General features: G+C 43.5%; 1 protein-coding gene across 3 annotated transcripts in view; it reads right to left on the bottom strand.

Moving 5' to 3' along the window:
- Nucleotides 1–3,132: 3,132 nt before the first annotated feature.
- The window catches only part of AAMDC (adipogenesis associated Mth938 domain containing), a 51,329-nt gene continuing 36,673 nt past the window's right edge, over nt 3,133–17,788 (bottom strand). For all 3 annotated transcript variants that reach the window (XM_009186985.4, XM_003910459.4, XM_003910461.4), the window contains exons 3-4: nt 5,664–5,759; nt 3,133–3,312 (exon numbers count right to left, since the gene is read on the bottom strand). In XM_009186985.4, the coding sequence (XP_009185249.1) occupies nt 3,172–3,312; nt 5,664–5,759 (237 nt within the window). In that variant the 3' untranslated portion in view covers nt 3,133–3,171. The remainder of the gene's footprint in view (nt 3,313–5,663; nt 5,760–17,788) is intronic.

Below are 17,788 nucleotides of genomic sequence, written 5' to 3' on the forward strand. Positions count from 1 at the left end.
AAAGGTAGCGGTACCATGGCATGCTGCAAAAAAAGATTCAAGTTTCTGAAAGGATTTTATATTTTCTTTGAGATGACTGAACTCAGCATACACAATTATGGAGAAGAAAGGTACACACCTAGCCGTGGCCAACTTCTTGTCTTATCTTTTTTTTTTTTGAGACGGAGTCTTGCTCTGTTGCCCAGGCTGGAGTGCAGTGGCACGATCTCAGCTCACAGCAGGCTCTGCCTCCCTGGTTCCAGCGATTCTCCTGCCTCAGCCTCCCGAGTAGACTAGCTGGGATTACAGGCATGTGCCATCATGCCCAGCTAATTTTTGTATTTTTAGTAGAGATGGGATTTCACCATGTTGGCCAGGCTGGTCTCAAACTGCTGACCTCAGGTGATCCGCCTACCTCGGCCTCCCAAAGTGCTGGGATTATAGGCGTGAGCCACCACACCCAGCCAACTTCTTGTCTTAACCACTCAGGTTAGAAGAAATTACCTGTGGGCAGCTTGAGGGCTGTGTTAACTACAAACTAACTGAGATGCTTTAACGATTAAGACACAGTACTAAGTATAGTTATGTGAAGAAACAGCTTCTCTTCAAGCTCTACATATTTCCATCATTGACCATGTGCACCAGGTTCAAAAGTAGGGGCTATGTATTAGCAGGTTTTCTTAAAAGTTTAATAATGTCACTGACAGATACTTCTGTCTCTAAGAAGTTTGCACTAAGTTCTCTTTAATTGGAGACAACTCACTTAGGAACAATGATTACACCCACACTGAATTCAACACCCATTGGAGCTCTCACTTTACATTTGACAAAAAAAAAAAAAGACTGCATCAGTAGAGAAAACAGTCTGAATTTTATCAAACATCCCTCTTAGCTATACAGAGGGCTGGCTTTATGAGCCGAGGGAACAGATCTAGAAGGATCTGCCATCTGACAAGTGAAAGGGCTGTGGAAAGGGCACCAAGCAGATCCTTCCAAGACTTCAGTGCTTGGTGTCAGGTCTGTGAAGCACTCACTCCCGTCTGCTTCTAGGGAGCAAGGAGGTGTATGCCATAAAATGGTCAAGACACAGTGCTGGGTTCTAATCCTAAGTCTGCCACTTACTTGGTGAACTTGGAAAAAAATAAATCCCTTCATTTTCCATACTGTTTCAGCTTTTCTTGCCAAGCCACATCTTAAGTTGCTGTCCAGTCTATGGATTGGTCCCTGTAGGTAAGAAGCCTAACTATATAGTCAGGTGGCAGGATCATGTGAAGCAGAAATCATCTTTCCACTGCTGCTGCTCCAATGATGGCGGGGGTGAAGCGATTTTATTTAGTTATGGCTGTGATAAATACCATACCTAGTAAATGTCTAGTTAAAAGAGCTGCCAAGTAAATGTTTTTTTCAGTGAATTAATGAACCTTCCATTTTTTAAGACTCAGCTTAAATGTCATCTCCTTAGTGATGTCTTCCCTAATTTTCCTTCCATCCTAGTAGGATAAATTAGTCTTTTCTTTGTGCCACCACTGGACGTAGTAACTATTATAATATTAGCATTGTATCATTATTGTTTACTTGTCTTTCTCTCATACAACATAATTCCTAAGGACAGGAATTGTAACATTCATCCTTATTCCCCCAGGGCCCAACAATAACTGGTCATAAGAAAATTAGTAATAGGCTGTCCACAAATGTATATGAAAGAGGATTACTGAATAAATGAGTGAGATAGTTCCTTTGGGCTCCAACATTCTATGACTCTTTGAAATAATAAGCTGCTATATTAAGACATAAAATGAAACTAGTTGGCTTTACACAGTATCGCCATTAGTAGAAAGAAAAGGACAACAGTGGTTTAATGTATTGAGTCCTTACTAAATGCCACGCAGTGAGTTAATAACTTTCTATGAATTGCCTCATTTAATACCTACAGTGACTCCAGGTACTGATAATGTTATCCTGATCTTACATATGAGAACAGTGAAACTAAGCAATTAGACAAATGCCCAATCAGTGAGTGGCAGTGAGTTGCAGTTCAAAGTCAAGGCTATTTGACACCAAAGCCCATAGTTCTTTAAAAAGAAAGAAAAACTAAAAATAAGGTGATGCTGATAACTTGTAATTCTCTCAGTCTATTCTAAGGCTTCACAAAGGCCATCTGGGTGTTTAGTAGAACAAAGACTATCTGAGCCAGTAGGAACCTTTAAAGGGCATCTAGTCCAGCACAAACATTTTACAGTTGAATTTTTTTTTTTTTAAACAGTCTCTCACTGTCACCCAGGCTGGAGTGCAGTCGTGCCATCTCGGCTCACCGCAACCTATTCCTCCCAGGTTCAAGTGATCCTCCTGCTGCCTTAGCCTCCCAAGTAGCTGGGACTACAGGCTCGTGACACCACGCCCAGCTAATTTTTGTAGTTTTTTTTTTTTTGAGACGGAGTCTCGCTCTGTCGCCCAGGCTGGAGTGCAGTGGCGTGATCTCGGCTCACTGCAAGCTCTGCCCCCCAGGTTCACGCCATTCTCCTGCCTCAGCCTCCCGTGTAGCTGGGACTACAGGCGCCTGCCACCACGCCCGGCTAATTTTTTGTATTTTTAGTAGAGACGGGGTTTCACCGTGTTAGCCAGGATGGTCTCAATCTCTTGACCTCGTGATCCGCCCGTCTTGGCCTCCCAAAGTGCTGGGGCTACAGGCCTGAGCCACTGCGCCCGGCTAATTTTTGTAGTTTTAATAGAGATGTGTTTCACCACGTTGGCTAGGCTGGGGTTGAACTCCTGACCTCAAGTGATCCGCCCACCTCAGCCTCCCAAAGTGTTTGGATTACAGGTGTGAGCCATGGCACCTGGCCTATAGTTGAAATTCGAAGTCCAGAGAGAATGATCTGGCTCCAGTCTCAGGGTTGGTTAGTAGAACAGCCTGTCTAGAACCCAACTCCCAGGGCATACTCCTACTGTTCCTGTTACTCAAATGTTCCCTCAGTTCATTCACTACATTATTAAACTTCTGTCTCCTCTTTTTTTTCTTTTAACACCCTCAAGGACAGGGACCTTGTCTTGGTCATCCCTGCATCCCAAGAGCCTAGCACAGCCTGGCATGAGCAGGTGTCCAAAAATGCTTAGGGGAGGCTGGTTTGGAGAATGGTGAGTGACAGTCACAGGCAGAGGTACTTAGTGATTTATTCTCCTCTCAAGGCTCCATCAGCAGGTGGAATGGAAGACACCTCCCACCCTGACCCCTTGGGCAACCAAGGCATTATACTCCTTCACTGCCTGCTCTGTCTGGAGGACCCGCACATCAATGCCATGTTTCTTGAGGTACTCCACAGTTGATGAAGGCACCTGGGAAGGTGGAAAAGAGATGAGTAAGTAGGGGGAAAGGCCCCCCAGGGTTTCCTTTACTGCCATGAGGCAGGTGTACTCTACAGAATTAGACGTTGACAATCGCCACTTCACGATCACTCAGTGTATCACCAGTTCAAAATTGGGCAGGGAGCCCCAATGAGTCAAAAAGCCCTCTTTGACAGAGGTATCATAATACCCAAGCATAAAGCTCAAGTGAAATGGAAATGAAAGAACGTGGAATTTGCAGTTAGCCTTGGATTTACATCTTTACTAGCACTGTAACCTTGGGTAAGTAAATTAAGTTATCTGAGTCTTTGTTTTCATGTCTGTAAATTAGGGATATTAACACCTAGCTCCCAGGGTTGGTATGACAACTAGCTGAGCTAAGGGTATGTGAAACATCTACCTTGGTGTGCAAGCTCCATAAATGTTAAATGTTTGAGGTAGTCTAAACTGAGTCTAAATGTCTTCTTTGCCACATACTAAGAAATGTTAGGCTAGCTCTTTAAAGTCTCCCAGCCCCAATTTCTTCACTTGTAAAATAGGTATAATAGTGCTTACATCACAGGGTTGGTGTGAGGATGAAATTGACTCATGTATGTACACTGCAGCTCAAAAGTCTTCCCAGAAAGGCCTTTCTTGCTCACCCCATAGTAGCCCCGCATAAGTCACCATTTTCTTCACTGTTTATTATTATCTGAAGTTGTCTAGTTTTTTATTATCCATGAGGGGCATGAACCTTGTTTGTCTTGTTTATCACACCATCCCCAGTGCCTAGAATAGTGCTTTACCCATAGAAAATGCTTAATAAATATTTGTAAATGAATTTATATAAAAGATGTTCTTAATAGTGACACCTATTATTAGATGATATTTTCTCAACTCTGGCTTGTCCTGAATATTTTTTAAAAATAGATTTTAATTAGACTCTGCCTCAGAAAGAACTCAAGTGAAATATTTTTTAATATGCCCTATATTTTCTATATATTTGAGATTTATAAAAGTAGCCTATCAGATAGGAATTATTGTATTGGCGGAAAAAAAAAAAACTAGTTTAAATTTTTAAAATATAAATAGGCTGGGCATGGTGGCTCAAGCCTTTAATTCCAGCACTTCAGGAGGCCGAGGTAGGAGGATTGCTTGAGCCCTATTGATGAAAGTGCCCTATATACATAAAGCCCTAGATATAAGGGGCACCTTCATCAGTAGGGAACAGGACTGTAGGACATCTATAAAGAAAAGAATAAGGTAGGCCTCTATGTGGAAGACTATACAAAATATAGTAATATAAGTGGGGGAAAAAGTTACAGAATACATATTTATGTAAAATGGTTATAAGTATATAAACGTATATCTATATGTGTAAGTGTGTATATATTTGCAGATGCATTCAGAGAAGACTGGAGAAATATACACCAAATGTGAAGACGGGGAAGGGAATATCTCACCTTTTTACTTCTACATTTCTGCATTGAATTTTTAAATATTTTGCAATGAGCATGTATTATTTCTGTAAGAAAATTAAAAAATAAGCCAGGTGCGGTGGCTCACACCTGTAATCCCAGCACTTTGGGAGGCTGAGACAGGTGGATCACAAGGTCAGGAGATCAAGACCATCCTGGCTAACACAGTGAAACCCCAACTCTACTAAAACTAAAAAAAATTAACCGGGCGTGGTGGCAGGAGCCTGTAGTCCCAGCTACTCGGGAGGCTGAGGCAGGAGAATGGGGTGAACCTGGGAGGCAGAGCTTACAGTGAACCAAGATGGCACCACTGCACTCAGCCTGGGTGACAGAGCAAGACTCCATCTCAAAAAAAAAAAAGAAAAAAAAAATTTTAAAAATAGGCCAGGCGTGGTAGCTCACATTTGTAATCCTAGCACTTTGGGAGGCCAAGGCGGGAGATCATTTGAGTTCAGGAGCTCAAGACCAGCCTGGGCAACAATAGTGAGACCCCATCTATATTTTTTAAAAAGGAAAAATAAAATTACATTTTTTTCTGAAGAGGGGAAAAACATAAATGTGTCCAAGAAAAGAAAAATTAGAAGTACTATAAAATATACTATGAGGATAGAAAGTATTATTAAAATGTAAAGAACCAAGTAGTGATCCTTGTAGAACTTGAGAGATTCTGAGAAATAGTTGAAATGACACTGTCTCAGGGTTAGGTAGACTGGAGAGCCCAACGCTGATGAGGCAGAGGAATGTATGCAGCCATTGCTATCCTGGGTCAGCAAAACGAGGGTACATGATATATAAAGATGACCTCCCAAGAAGGACAAATCTGTAAGACAAAGGTCCAAGAGATCCCCACCTGTCCTCAGAAATGCTGTGCATACCAACACCTACCTTCAAGGCCTCGCTCATCCCTCGGCCAATCACAAGAGTCTGTACACCCTTCTCAACAACTTCCTTCACATCTGCAGGCTGCACACCAGGAGAATGCTGGATGTGGAAAGAGAAAGTAGACAGTTACCTGCTCTCAATCTTTCATTGCAATAGGCATTCTTGTGGGATTCATTCATTCAAGAAATGTCTACTGAGGTTCACTTTGTGCCAAGCATCACTCATAGGCTCTTTAAGGCACTTAGGGAGGCTGACGAGGCAGGATCCCTTGAATCTAGGAGTTCAAGACCAGCCTGGGCAATATAGGGAGACCCTGTCTCTACAAAAAATAAAAAATTAGCTGGGTATGGTGACTTAGGCCTGTAGTCCCAGCTACTCAGGAGAGCTGAGTTGGGAGGATTGCTTGAACCTGGGAGGTCAAGGCTGCAGTGAGCCATGACTACACCACTGCACTCCATCCTGGGCAACAGAGTGAGACCCTGTCTAAAAAAAACAAACAAAAAAAAGAGATAAATCAAGGAAATCAGGGAAAGAAGGCATTCCAAGTACAGGAAAAAGCATTTAAAAAGGCTCAGGACCTTTTGACTAGAACAACCATCTTCCAGTAATTTGCCAAAATGACAAATACAAAGGGAAAGAGGAGATGCCCCCAATATATGTCCTCTAGGCCTTTTAGAAAATATGGAGTTGTTCCTTTGGCCACATGGTACGTGTGAATCTATAAGACAGGTGATATTGTAGACATCAAGGGAATGGGTATACTGTTCAAAAAGGAATGTCCCACAAATGTTACCATGGCAAAACTGGAAGAATCTACACTATTACCCAACATGCTGTTGGCATTGTTGTAAACAAGTAAGTTACGGGCCATTTTCTTGCCACGAGAATTAATGTGCCTATTGAGCACATTAAGCACTCTAAGAGCCAATATAGCTTCCTGAAATGCATGAAGGAAAATGTTCAGTAAAAGAAGGAAGCCAGAGAGAAAGGTACCTGGGTTTAAATGAAACACCAGCCTGCCCCGCCCGGAGAAGCACACTGTGTAAGAACCAATGGGAAGAAGCCTGAGTTGCTGGAGCCTATTCCCTGCGAATTCATGCCATAATTTGTGTAAAAAAAAAAAAAAAACTCTGGACTGTACATTTAAAAAAAAAAAAAAAAAAAAGTGTCCAGGCATGGTGGCTCATGCCTGTAATCCTAACACTTTGGGAGGCTGAGGTGGGCAGACCACCTGAAGTCTGTAGTTTGAGACCAGCCTGGTCAATATGGCGAAACCCCGTCTCAACTAAAAATACAAAAATTAGCTGGGCGTGGTGGCACGTGCCTGCAGTCCCAGCTACTTGGGAGGCTGAGGCAGGAGAATCACTTGAACCTGGGAGGCAGAGGTTGCAGTGAGCTGAGATCACACCATTGCACTCCAGCCTAGGCAACAAGACCGATACTTCATCTCAAAAAAAAAGCAGCCAGGCACGGTGGCTCATGCCTGTAATCCCAGCACTTTGGAAGGCCGAGGTGGGCGGATCACAAGGTCAGGAGATCAAGACCATCCTGGCGAACATGGTGAAACCCTGTCTCTACTAAAAATACAAAAAATTAGCCGGGCGTGGTAGCGGGTACCTGTAGTCCCAGCTACTTGGGAGGCTGAGACAGGAAAATGGTGTGAATCCAGGAGATGGAGCTTGCAGTGAGCTGAGATCTTGCCACTGCACTCCAGCCTGGGCAACAGAGTGAGACTCTGTCTCAAAAAAAAAAAAAAAAGGCTCAGAGGAAAGAAAAAGACTAGAAGAACAGTTAATTCAGTACAACTTGTATGTAGAGTGACAGCTGAGGTGGGAAAAGAAAGCACTTGCATAGCATGCTAAAATTTTGACTTTAGAAAAATTTCCTAAGAATCTCTATATTGTTACTTTTTTCTGAACTTCCTAACCTTCCCAGCTAACTCCAGGAAACTTCTTTTTATGCTTTAAAATCTACCTATCACTCTGAAAAGTCTTCCCAGTCTTCCAGGCACATTTAAGGTGAAGTGTTTAATAAAGATGAATTGAGCATTAAAGGATGGTGGCTTCTTGAACTACCTCTACGTCAGCAGAGGGGATATGGGAGTTAGAGTTTGGGAACTACCAGCCCAACCTACCGGTCTCCGCCTGGTAGGCATCTGCACAAGGACAATGCTTTTAGCACTGAAGCTCTCAGAGACAAAGCATTCCTTTCCTGACCCATATACCTCTATCCTTTCATTCATTCATCTAGCATTTACTGAGAACTTAACTCTGTGCCGTGTCTCAGTATTTCTAAGCAATAGAAATACTAAGATGAACCAAATGTTCCATGGAGTTTCATTCAGGTAAGGTTAGTGAAAATGTGCAAATATTTATAGTAGGATGAGAAGAAATGGAGTTGAGGATCTCAGAAGACAGAGTGAATAAACCCAAATGGGAAACTGTCATCGAAGACAATGCTGTTTTAACTGGGTCTCGAAGTATGAACATGAATAGGCCTTGAAGCAGTGGTTGTAGAAGGGGTACATTCTAATGGTAGTGATGGTATAGGAAAAGAGCTGTTGAAATTCTCAAAGAGATAACAAATGGGCCAAAGAAGAGTTTTCCAGTTCAGGAAGATGAGGCGTCATGGAGATAGGACTAAAATGTATATATTTATGAAAGGTATGGGGACCAGGCGCAGTGGCTCACGCCTGTAATCCCAGCACTTTGGGAGGCCAAGGAGGGCGGATTACCTGAGGTCAGGAGTTCAAGACCAGCCTGGCTAACATGGCGAAACCCTGTCTCTACTAAAAATACAAAAATTAGCCAGATGTGGTGGTGTGTGCCTGTAATTCCAGCTACTCAGGAGGCTGAGGCAGGAGAATTGCTTGAACCCGGAAGGTGGAGGTTGCAGTGAGCTGAGATTGTGCCACTGCATTCCAGCTGGGCGACAAGAGCGAAACTCTGTCTCAAAAAAAAAAAAAAAAAAAAAAAAAAAGAAACGTATGGGGAGGATGAATATGAGTTTTTGTTAAATCCTGTAATAATAATGTCTTACATATTTACATGTGCAATTTTATTTATTTAATTTTTTTTTTTTAGATGGAGTCTCGCTCTCTCACCCAGAGCTCACATTCTAGTAAAATGAAACAAGGCCACTGACTGCTGGAAATCCAAGTGTAAGGTCATAGGAGACTGCAGACCCATAATCCTCTGGAGATTAGACTAGAGACAGCCACAGCCCATTGGAGTGGCTGGATCAATGGAACTCAAGTGATGAATTGGGCTGCTGCTGCTTTACTGAAGGCTCACAGTGTCATGTACAAAGCAATGAAAGATAACTGCAAAGGCCTGTGGATCCAAGCATTGGCAGTGATTACTCACAATTTTGTGCAGAGGCCTGGGATTGGAGCATGAGACTGTTAATGAGGCATCCTCAACCTGCCACTAGCAATTCCTGTGCTGTTTCCAATCCCTCAGGGCAAATGACTAGGCTCTTGTTCCTACTGAGTGTCTGATTCTGTTCTTCTACTTTAAGAGGCTGTCACACGACCTAAGGTGGTAAAAGCTTACTGTTTTTTCTGTGGGAGAAGCTATTAATTATGGAAAAATGTCCAGCTAATATCCATTATGCCGGCTAAGCAACAAGATGGCATCCTATCTGTCTTGAACGTTTCTCCCTATTTCATGTTAACTTTAAAAAGAAAACATTCCTAAACTACACTTCCAAAGAAGTATTTCCTTCTGCCAAAATTAAGTGAGCACAAATGGGTAGTAGCAATGCTATCATCTTGCTGTATTGCTGATAAAAGCAGATTCTGTGAGTGAAGGTTAAAGGATCTCTGGAATCTATCCCCTGTGGACGCTGCCTGAGTCACATTGTCATTATTGCTTGTCTGAATTAACAGGCTCTTAAATAATCTTGCTGCCTCTGCCAGGGCAGAGGCCTGTTTTTGTGCTACAGGCCCCTCTGGCAGTCTTTTGAGGCCGATGGTCCCCTTCTCAGAATAATGTTTTAGAATATACAAAAGAAGATATGTAAGATTATAGAGGAAACATTTCTTACAAGTGGAATTATCAAAATATTAACAAACTTTTGGTCTAGTATTATATGTTTCTTTATTAGTTTAGGACAATGGAAATCTTTTCCAAAAGTCTGCTAGCCAACTTACCCTCCCATCTCATAATGGGAGATGACTAGTTTTTCTTTCAAAATCTATTCTGCCTATTTTCTGGGGCACATAGCTGATAAGCTAGACACTCCGTTTTCTGTCCTTCTTGCAGTTAAGTGTGGTCATGTGACTGTGCTGTCACTAATATAAAATTCAATGGAATGTGAGCAGAAGAAACGATTTCATATCTAGGTTTGGCATGAGCTTTTCTTCTCTTTCCTCTTCCTTGCAAGTTAGAGCCCTGCCATGCCTACAACTGGTTCCTACAATTCAAATGTTCTAGGAGATGGTAGAGCAATAAAAAGGAAAAAACCAAGGTCCCTAAATGAGCCTGTGCTATTCACATCTCTCTCACCCCACCAAAAGTTTGGACTGGCCACAATAATTTATCAGAGAAAGACACTTCCATCTTCTTTATGCTACTGAATTTTGAGACTTCTATTACAACACCTTGGCCTTCACACTAAGTAATCACGCTAAGTAATCCATTACTAAACTAAACCATGACTAGTTAGGCAAATCATGAGCTGTAGAATAAATATTGGGGACTCAACCACATTAGATACTATGTCTAATTTGCAAAATATATATAAGGGAACCATATTATAGGGGCCTTTACCTTTTGGGGATTCAGCTATATGGTCCAGAGAAGGAGAGAGTAAGAACTATGGAAATAAGAGTAATTCAGTCATTGTTTTTTGTTTTTGAGACAGGGTCTCACTCTCTGTCACTGAGGCTGGAGGGCAGTGGTGCCATCAGGGCTCACTGCAGCCTCAACCTCCCAGGCTCAAGTGATCCTCCCACCTCAGCCTCCCAAGTAGCTGGGAATACAGATGCATGCCCCCGTGCCTGGCTAATTGTTTAACTTTCTGTAGCGACGCGGTCTTTCTCTATTGCCCAGGCTTGTCTTGAACTCCTAGGCTCAAGCAATCCTCCTATCTTGGCCTCCCAACATGTTGAGATTACAGGTGTGAGCCACTGTGCCTGGCAATTCAGTCATTCCATTCAAGGAACATATGCCCTGGATTGTACATGAGATAGCAGACAAGTATCTACTATTCGTTCTATGTCAATTTCATAGTTGCTGCTTCCAATATGAACCTATGACTCACTGAGTGTATTCTTAGTGTTTAGAACTACAGTATGCATTTTTTCATATAATATACACCCTAAATGCAAGGCAACTAATTAATCTGGTTCTCAATCAAGAATAACCACTATGTTCTTTTTTTTTATTTTTTATTTGTTTAGATGGAGTCTCGCTCTGTTGCCCAGGCTGGAGTGCAGTGGCTTGATCTCGGCTCACTGCAACCTCCGCCTCCCAGGTTCAAGCGATTCTCCCTGCCTCAGCTTCCCAAGTAGCTGGGATTACAGGCGTGTGCCACCACGCCTGACTAATTTTTGTATCTTCAATAGAGACGGGCCCAAGAATAATCATTATGTTCTAACATTAAAGGGATCATCTTGGCCAGGAGCGGTGGCTCATGCCTGTAATCCCAACATTTCGGGAGGCCAAGGCGGGCGTATCACCTGAAGTCAGGAGTTCGAGACCAGCCTGGCAAACATGGTGAAACTCCACATCTACTAAAAATACCAAAATTAGCTGGGCTTGGTAGCAGGCACCTGTAATCCCAGCTACTCGGGAGGCTGAGGCAGGAGAATCGCTTGAACGTGGGAGGCAGAGGTTGCAGTGAGCCAAGATTGTGCCACTGACCTCCAGCCTGGGTGACAAGAGTGAAACTGTTGCATTAAAAAAAAAAAAAAAAAAAAGGATCATCTTAAAGGATTTGAACTATTTGCAAATTTTACCATAATTGCCAACTTTAAAATATAATCCCTTAGTAAGATTCAAGTCCACCATATTAGCTGCAATAATAAGAGTTATAGGGGTAGGCAGAGGGGCTCACACCTGTAATCTCAGTGCTTTGAGGGGCTGAGGCAGGAGGGTCACTTGAGGCCAGGAGTTTGAGACCAGCCTGAGCAACATAGTGAGAGTTTGTCTCTATAAAAAAATCAGTCAGGTGTGGTGGCTCATGCCTACAATCCCAGCACTTTGGGAGGCCAAGAGTGGGTGGATCTCTTGAGGCCAGGAGTTCAAGACCATCCTGGCCAACATAGCGAAACCCTGTCTCTACTAAAATTACAAAAATTAGCCAGGCATAGTGGCACATGCCTGTAATCCCAGCTACTCAGGAGGCTGAGGCACAAGAATTGGTTAAACACGGACTACCCTCTTTGGGTTCCCTCCCTTTGTATGGGAGTTCTGTTTTCACTCTATTAAATCTTGCAGCTGCACTCTTCCATGTCCTCCACTGCTGTTTGCCGCCGTCACAGACCTGCCGCTGACTTCCATCCCTCTGGATCCAGCAGGGTGTCCGCTGTGCTCCTGATCCAGTGAGGTGCCCACTGCCGCTCCCGATCGGGCTAAAGGCTTGCCATTGTTCCTGCACGACTAAGTGCCCAGGTTCGTCCTAATTGAGCTGAACACTAGTCACTGGGTTCCACGGTTCTCTTCTGTGACCCATGGCTTCTAATAGAGCTATAACACTCACAGCATGGCCCAAGATTCCATTCCTTGGAATCTGTGAGGCCAAGAACCCCAGGTCAGAGAACACAAGGCTTGCCACCATCTTGGAAGCAGCCCACCGCCATCTTGGGAGCTCTGGGAGCAAGGGCCCCCCGGTAACATTTGGCGACCATGAAGGGACCTCCAAAGCAATGGGAAACGTTCCCCGTAAGGCAAAAACGCCCCTAAGATATATTCTGGAGAATTGGGACCAATTTGACTCTCAGACACTAAGAAAGAAATGATTTATATTTTTCTGCAGTACCGCCTGGCCACGATATCATCTTCAAGGGGGAGAAACCTGGCCTCCTGAAGGAAGTATAAATTATAACACCATGATCTCTTTCGTAGAAAAGAAGGCAAATGGAGTGAAGTGCCACATGTACAAACTTTCTTTTCATTAAGAGACAATTCGCAATTATGTAAAAAGTGTGATTTATACCCCATAGGAAGCCCTTAGAGTCTACCTCCCTACCCGGCGTCCCCCCAACTCCTTCCCCAACTAATAAGGAATCCCCTTCAACCCAAACGGTCCAAAAGGAGATAGACAAAGGGATAAACAATGAACCAAAGAATGCCAATATTCCCCAATTATGCCCCCTCCAAGCGGTGGGAGGAGGAGAATTCGGCCCAGCCAGAGTGTACGTACCTTTTTCTCTCTCAGATTTGAAGCAAATTAAAATAGACCTAGGTAAATTCTCAGATAACCGTGATGGCCATATTGATGTTTTACAAGGGTTAGGACAATCCTTTGATCTGACATGGAGAGATATAATGTTACTGCTAAGTCAGACACTAACCCCAAATGAGAGAAGTGCTGCCATAACTGTAGCCTGAGAGTTTGGCGATCTCTGGTATCTCAGTCAGGTCAATGATAGGATGACAACAGAGGAAAGAGAACGATTCCCCACAGGCCAGCAGGCAGTTCCCAGTGTAGACCCTCACTGGGACACAGAATCAGAACATGGAGCTTGGTGCTGCAGAGATTCGCTAACTTTCGTGCTAGAAGGACTAAGGAAAACTAGGAAGAAGCCTGTGAATTATTCAATGATGTCCACTATAACACAGGGAAGGGAAGAAAATCCTACTGCCTTTCTGGAGAGACTAAGGGAGGCATTGAGAAAGCATACCTCTCTGTCACCTGACTCTATTGAAGGCCAACTAATCTTAAAGGATAGGTTTATCACTCAGTCAGCTGCAGACATTAGAAAAAACTTCAAAAAACTTAGAAACCCTATTGAACTTGGCAACCTCGGTTTCTTATAATAGAGATCAGGAGCAGCAGGCAGAACTGGATAAACGGGATGAAAAAAAAGGCCACTGCTTTAGTCATGGCCCTCAGGCAAGCGGACTTTGGAGGCTCTGGAACACAGAAAGCCTAGGGAAATTGAATGCCTAATAGGGCTTGCTTCCAGTGCAGTCTACAAGGACACTTTATAAAAGATTGTCCGCATAGAAATAAGCCACCCCCTCATCCATGCCCCTTATGTCAAGGGAATCACTGGAAGGCCCACTGCCCTAGGGGACAAAGGTCCTCTGAGTCAGAAGCCACTAACCAGATGATCCAGCAGGACTGAGGGTGCCCAGGGCAAGTGCCAGCCCATGCCATCACCCTCACAGAACCCCGGGTATGCTTAACCATTGAGGGCCAGGAGGTTAACTGTCTCCTGGACACTGGTGCGGACTTCTCAGTCTTACTCTCCTGTCCCAGACAACTGTCCTCCAGATCTGTCACTATCTGAGGGGTCCTAGGACAGCCAGTCACTAGATACTTCTCCCAGCCACTAAGTTGTGACTGGGGAACTTTACTCTTTTCACATGCTTTTCTAATTATGCCTGAAAGCCCCACTCCCTTGTTAGGGAGAGACATTCTAGCAAAAGCAGGGGCCATTATACACCTAAACATAGGAAAAGGAACACCCGTTTGTTGTCCCCTGCTTGAGGAAGGAATTAATCCTGAAGTCTGGGCAACAGAAGGACACTATGGACGAGCAAAAAATGCCCATCCTGTTCAAATTAAACTAAAGGATTCTGCCTCCTTTCCCTACCAAAGGCAGTACCCCCTTAGACCCGAGGCCCAACAAGGACTAAAAAAAATTGTTAAGGACTTAAAGCCCAAGGCCTAGTAAAACCATGCAATAGCCCCTGCAATACTCCAATTTTAGGAGTACAGAAACCCAACAGACAGTGGAGGTTAGTGCAAGATCTCAGGATTATCAGTGAGGTCATTGTCCCTCTATACCCAGCAGTACCTAACCCTTATACTCTGCTTTCCCAAATACCAGAGGAAGCAGAGTGGTTTACAGTCCTGGACCTTAAGGATGCCTTTTTCTGCATCCCTGTATATCTTGACTCTCAATTCTTGTTTGCCTTTGAAGATCCTTTGAACTCAACGTCTCAACTCACCTGGACTGTTTTACCCCAAGGGTTCAGTGATAGCCCCCATCTATTTGTCCAGGCATTAGCCCAAGACTTGAGCCAGTTCTCACACCTGGACACTCTTATCCTTTGGTATGTGGATGATTTACTTTTAGCTGCCCGTTCAGAAACCTTGTGCCATCAAGCCACCCAAGCGCTCTTAAATTTCCTCGCTACCTGTGGCTACAAGGTTTCCAAACCAAAGGCTCAGCTCTGCTCACAGCAGCCTAAATACTTAGGGCTAAAATTATCCAAAGGCACCAGGGTCCTCAGTGAGGAACGTATCCAGCCCATACTGGCTTATCCTCATCCCAAAACCCTAAAGCAACTAAGAGGGTTCCTTGGATAATAGGCTTCTGCCAAATATGGATTCCCAGGTATGGCGAAATAGCCAGACCATTATATACATTAATTAAAGAAACTCAGAAAGCCAATACCCATTTAGTAAGATGGACACCTGAAGCAGAAGCGGCTTTCTAGGCCTTAAAGAAGGCCCTAACCCAAGCCCCAGTGTTAAGCTTGCCAACGGGGCAAGACTTCGTATATGTCACGGAAAAAACAGGAATAGCTCTAGGAGTCCTTACACAGGTCCGAGGGATGAGCTTGCAACCCATGGCATACCTGAGTAAGAAAACTGATGTAGTGGCAAAGGGTTGGCCTCATTGTTTACGGGTAGTGGCAGCAGTAGCAGTTTTAGTATCTAAAGCATTTAAAATAACACAGGGAAGATATCTTACTGTGTGGACATCTCATGATGTGAACGGCATACTCACTGCTAAAGGAGACTTGTGGCTGTCAGACAACCATTTACTTAAATATCAGGCTCTATTACTTGAAGGGCCAGTGCTGTGACTGCGCACTTGTGCAACTCTTAACCCCGCCACATTTCTTCCAGACGAAGAAAAGATAGAACATAACTGTCATCAAGTAATTGCTCAAACCTACGCCACTCAAGGGGACCTTTTAGAGGTTCCCTTGATTGATCCCGACATCAACTTGTATACTGATGGAAGTTCCTTTGTAGAAAAAGGACTTCGAAAAGCGGGTATGCAGTGGTCAGTGATAATGGAATACTTGAAAGTAACCCCTCACTCCAGGAACTAGTGCTCAGCTGGCAGAACTAATAGCCCTCATTTGGGCACTAGAATTAGGAGAAGGAAAAAGGGTAAATATATATACAGACTCTTAAGTATGCTTACTTAGTCCTCCATGCCCATGCAGCAATATGGAGGGAAAGGGAATTCCTAACTTCCGAGGGAACACCAATCAAACATCAGGAAACCATTAGGATATTATTATTGGCTGTACAGAAACCTAAAGAGGTGGCAATCTTACACTGCCAGGGTCATCAGAAAGGAAAGGAAAGGGAAATAGAAGAGAAGCGCCAAGCAGATATTGAAGCCAAAAGAGCTGCAAGGCAGGACCCTCCATCAGAAATGCTTATAGAAAGACCCCTAGTGTGGGGTAATCCCCTCTGGGAAACCAAGCCCCATTACTCAAAAGAAGAAATAGAATGGGGAACCTCACAAGAACATAGTTTCCTCCCCCCAGGATGGCTAGCCACCGAAGAAGGAAAAATACGTTTGCTTGCAGCTAACCAATGGAAATTACTTAAAACCCTTCACCAAACCTTTCACTTAGGCATTGATAACACCCATCAGATGGCCAAATCATTATTTACTGGACCAGGCCTTTTCAAAACTATCAAGCAGATAGTCAGGGCCTGTAAAGTGTGCCAAAGAAATAATCCCCTGCACTGCAGGCCATACATTTCAATCCCTATATCTTTAACCTCCTTGTTAAGTTTGTCTTTTCCAGAATCAAAGCTGTAAAATTACAATTGGTTCTTCAAATGGAGCCCCAGATGCAGTCTATGACTAAGACCTACCATGGACCCCTGGACTGGCCTGCTAGCCCATGCTCTGATGTTAATGACATTGAAGTGAAGACACCCCTCCCAAGGAAATCTCAACTGCACAACCCCTACTACACCCCAATTCAGCAGGAAGCAGTTAGAGCGGTTGTCGGCCAACCTCCCCAACAGCACTTGGGTTTTCCTGTTGAGAGGGGGTACTGAGAGACAGGACTAGCTGGATTTCTTACGCCGACTAAGAATCCCTAAACCTAGCTGGGAAGGTGACCGCATCCACCTTTAAACACAGGGCTTGCAATTTAGCTCACACCCAACCAATCAGGTAGTAAACAGAGCTCACTAAAATGCTAATTAGGCAAAAACAGGAGGTAAAGAAACAGCCAATCATCTATCGCCTAAGAGCACAACGGGAGGGACAATGATCAGGATATAAACCCAGGCATTCGAGCCGGCAATGGCAACCCTCTTTGGGTCCCCTCCCTTTGTATGGGAGCTCTGTTTTCACTTTATTAAATCTTAAAACTGTAAAAAAAAAAAAAAAAAAAAAAGAATTGCTTAAACGCAGGAGGCGGAGGTTGCAGTGAGCTGAGGTTGCACAACTGCACTCCAGCCTGGGTGATGGAGCAAGAGTCTGTCTCAAAAAAAAAAAAACCAAAAACAAAAACCATATATATATACACACACACACACACATATATGTACACACACATACATACACATATACACATATATGTATATATGTGTGTGCACCTATACACATAGATGTATGTGTACATGTATACATATATGTGTATATACACACACATATACATATATACACATATATACATACACATATACACACACATATATACACATATACACATATATGTGTATATATGTGTGTGTATATGTGTGTGTGTGTACATATATGTATGTGTATATATATACACACATGCCAGGCATGGTGGCACACAATTGTAGTCTCAGCTACTCAGGAGGCTGACATGACAGGATTGCTTGAGTCCAGGAGTTTGAGGTTATAGTGATATATGATCATACCACTGTACGCCAGCCTGGGTCACCCTGTGAGGGACAGTATTAGGACAAATACCTAATGCAAGTGGGGCTTAACACCT

This window comes from Papio anubis, chromosome 12 (genome assembly GCF_008728515.1).
Source record: "Papio anubis isolate 15944 chromosome 12, Panubis1.0, whole genome shotgun sequence".
Taxonomy (NCBI): domain Eukaryota; kingdom Metazoa; phylum Chordata; class Mammalia; order Primates; family Cercopithecidae; genus Papio; species Papio anubis.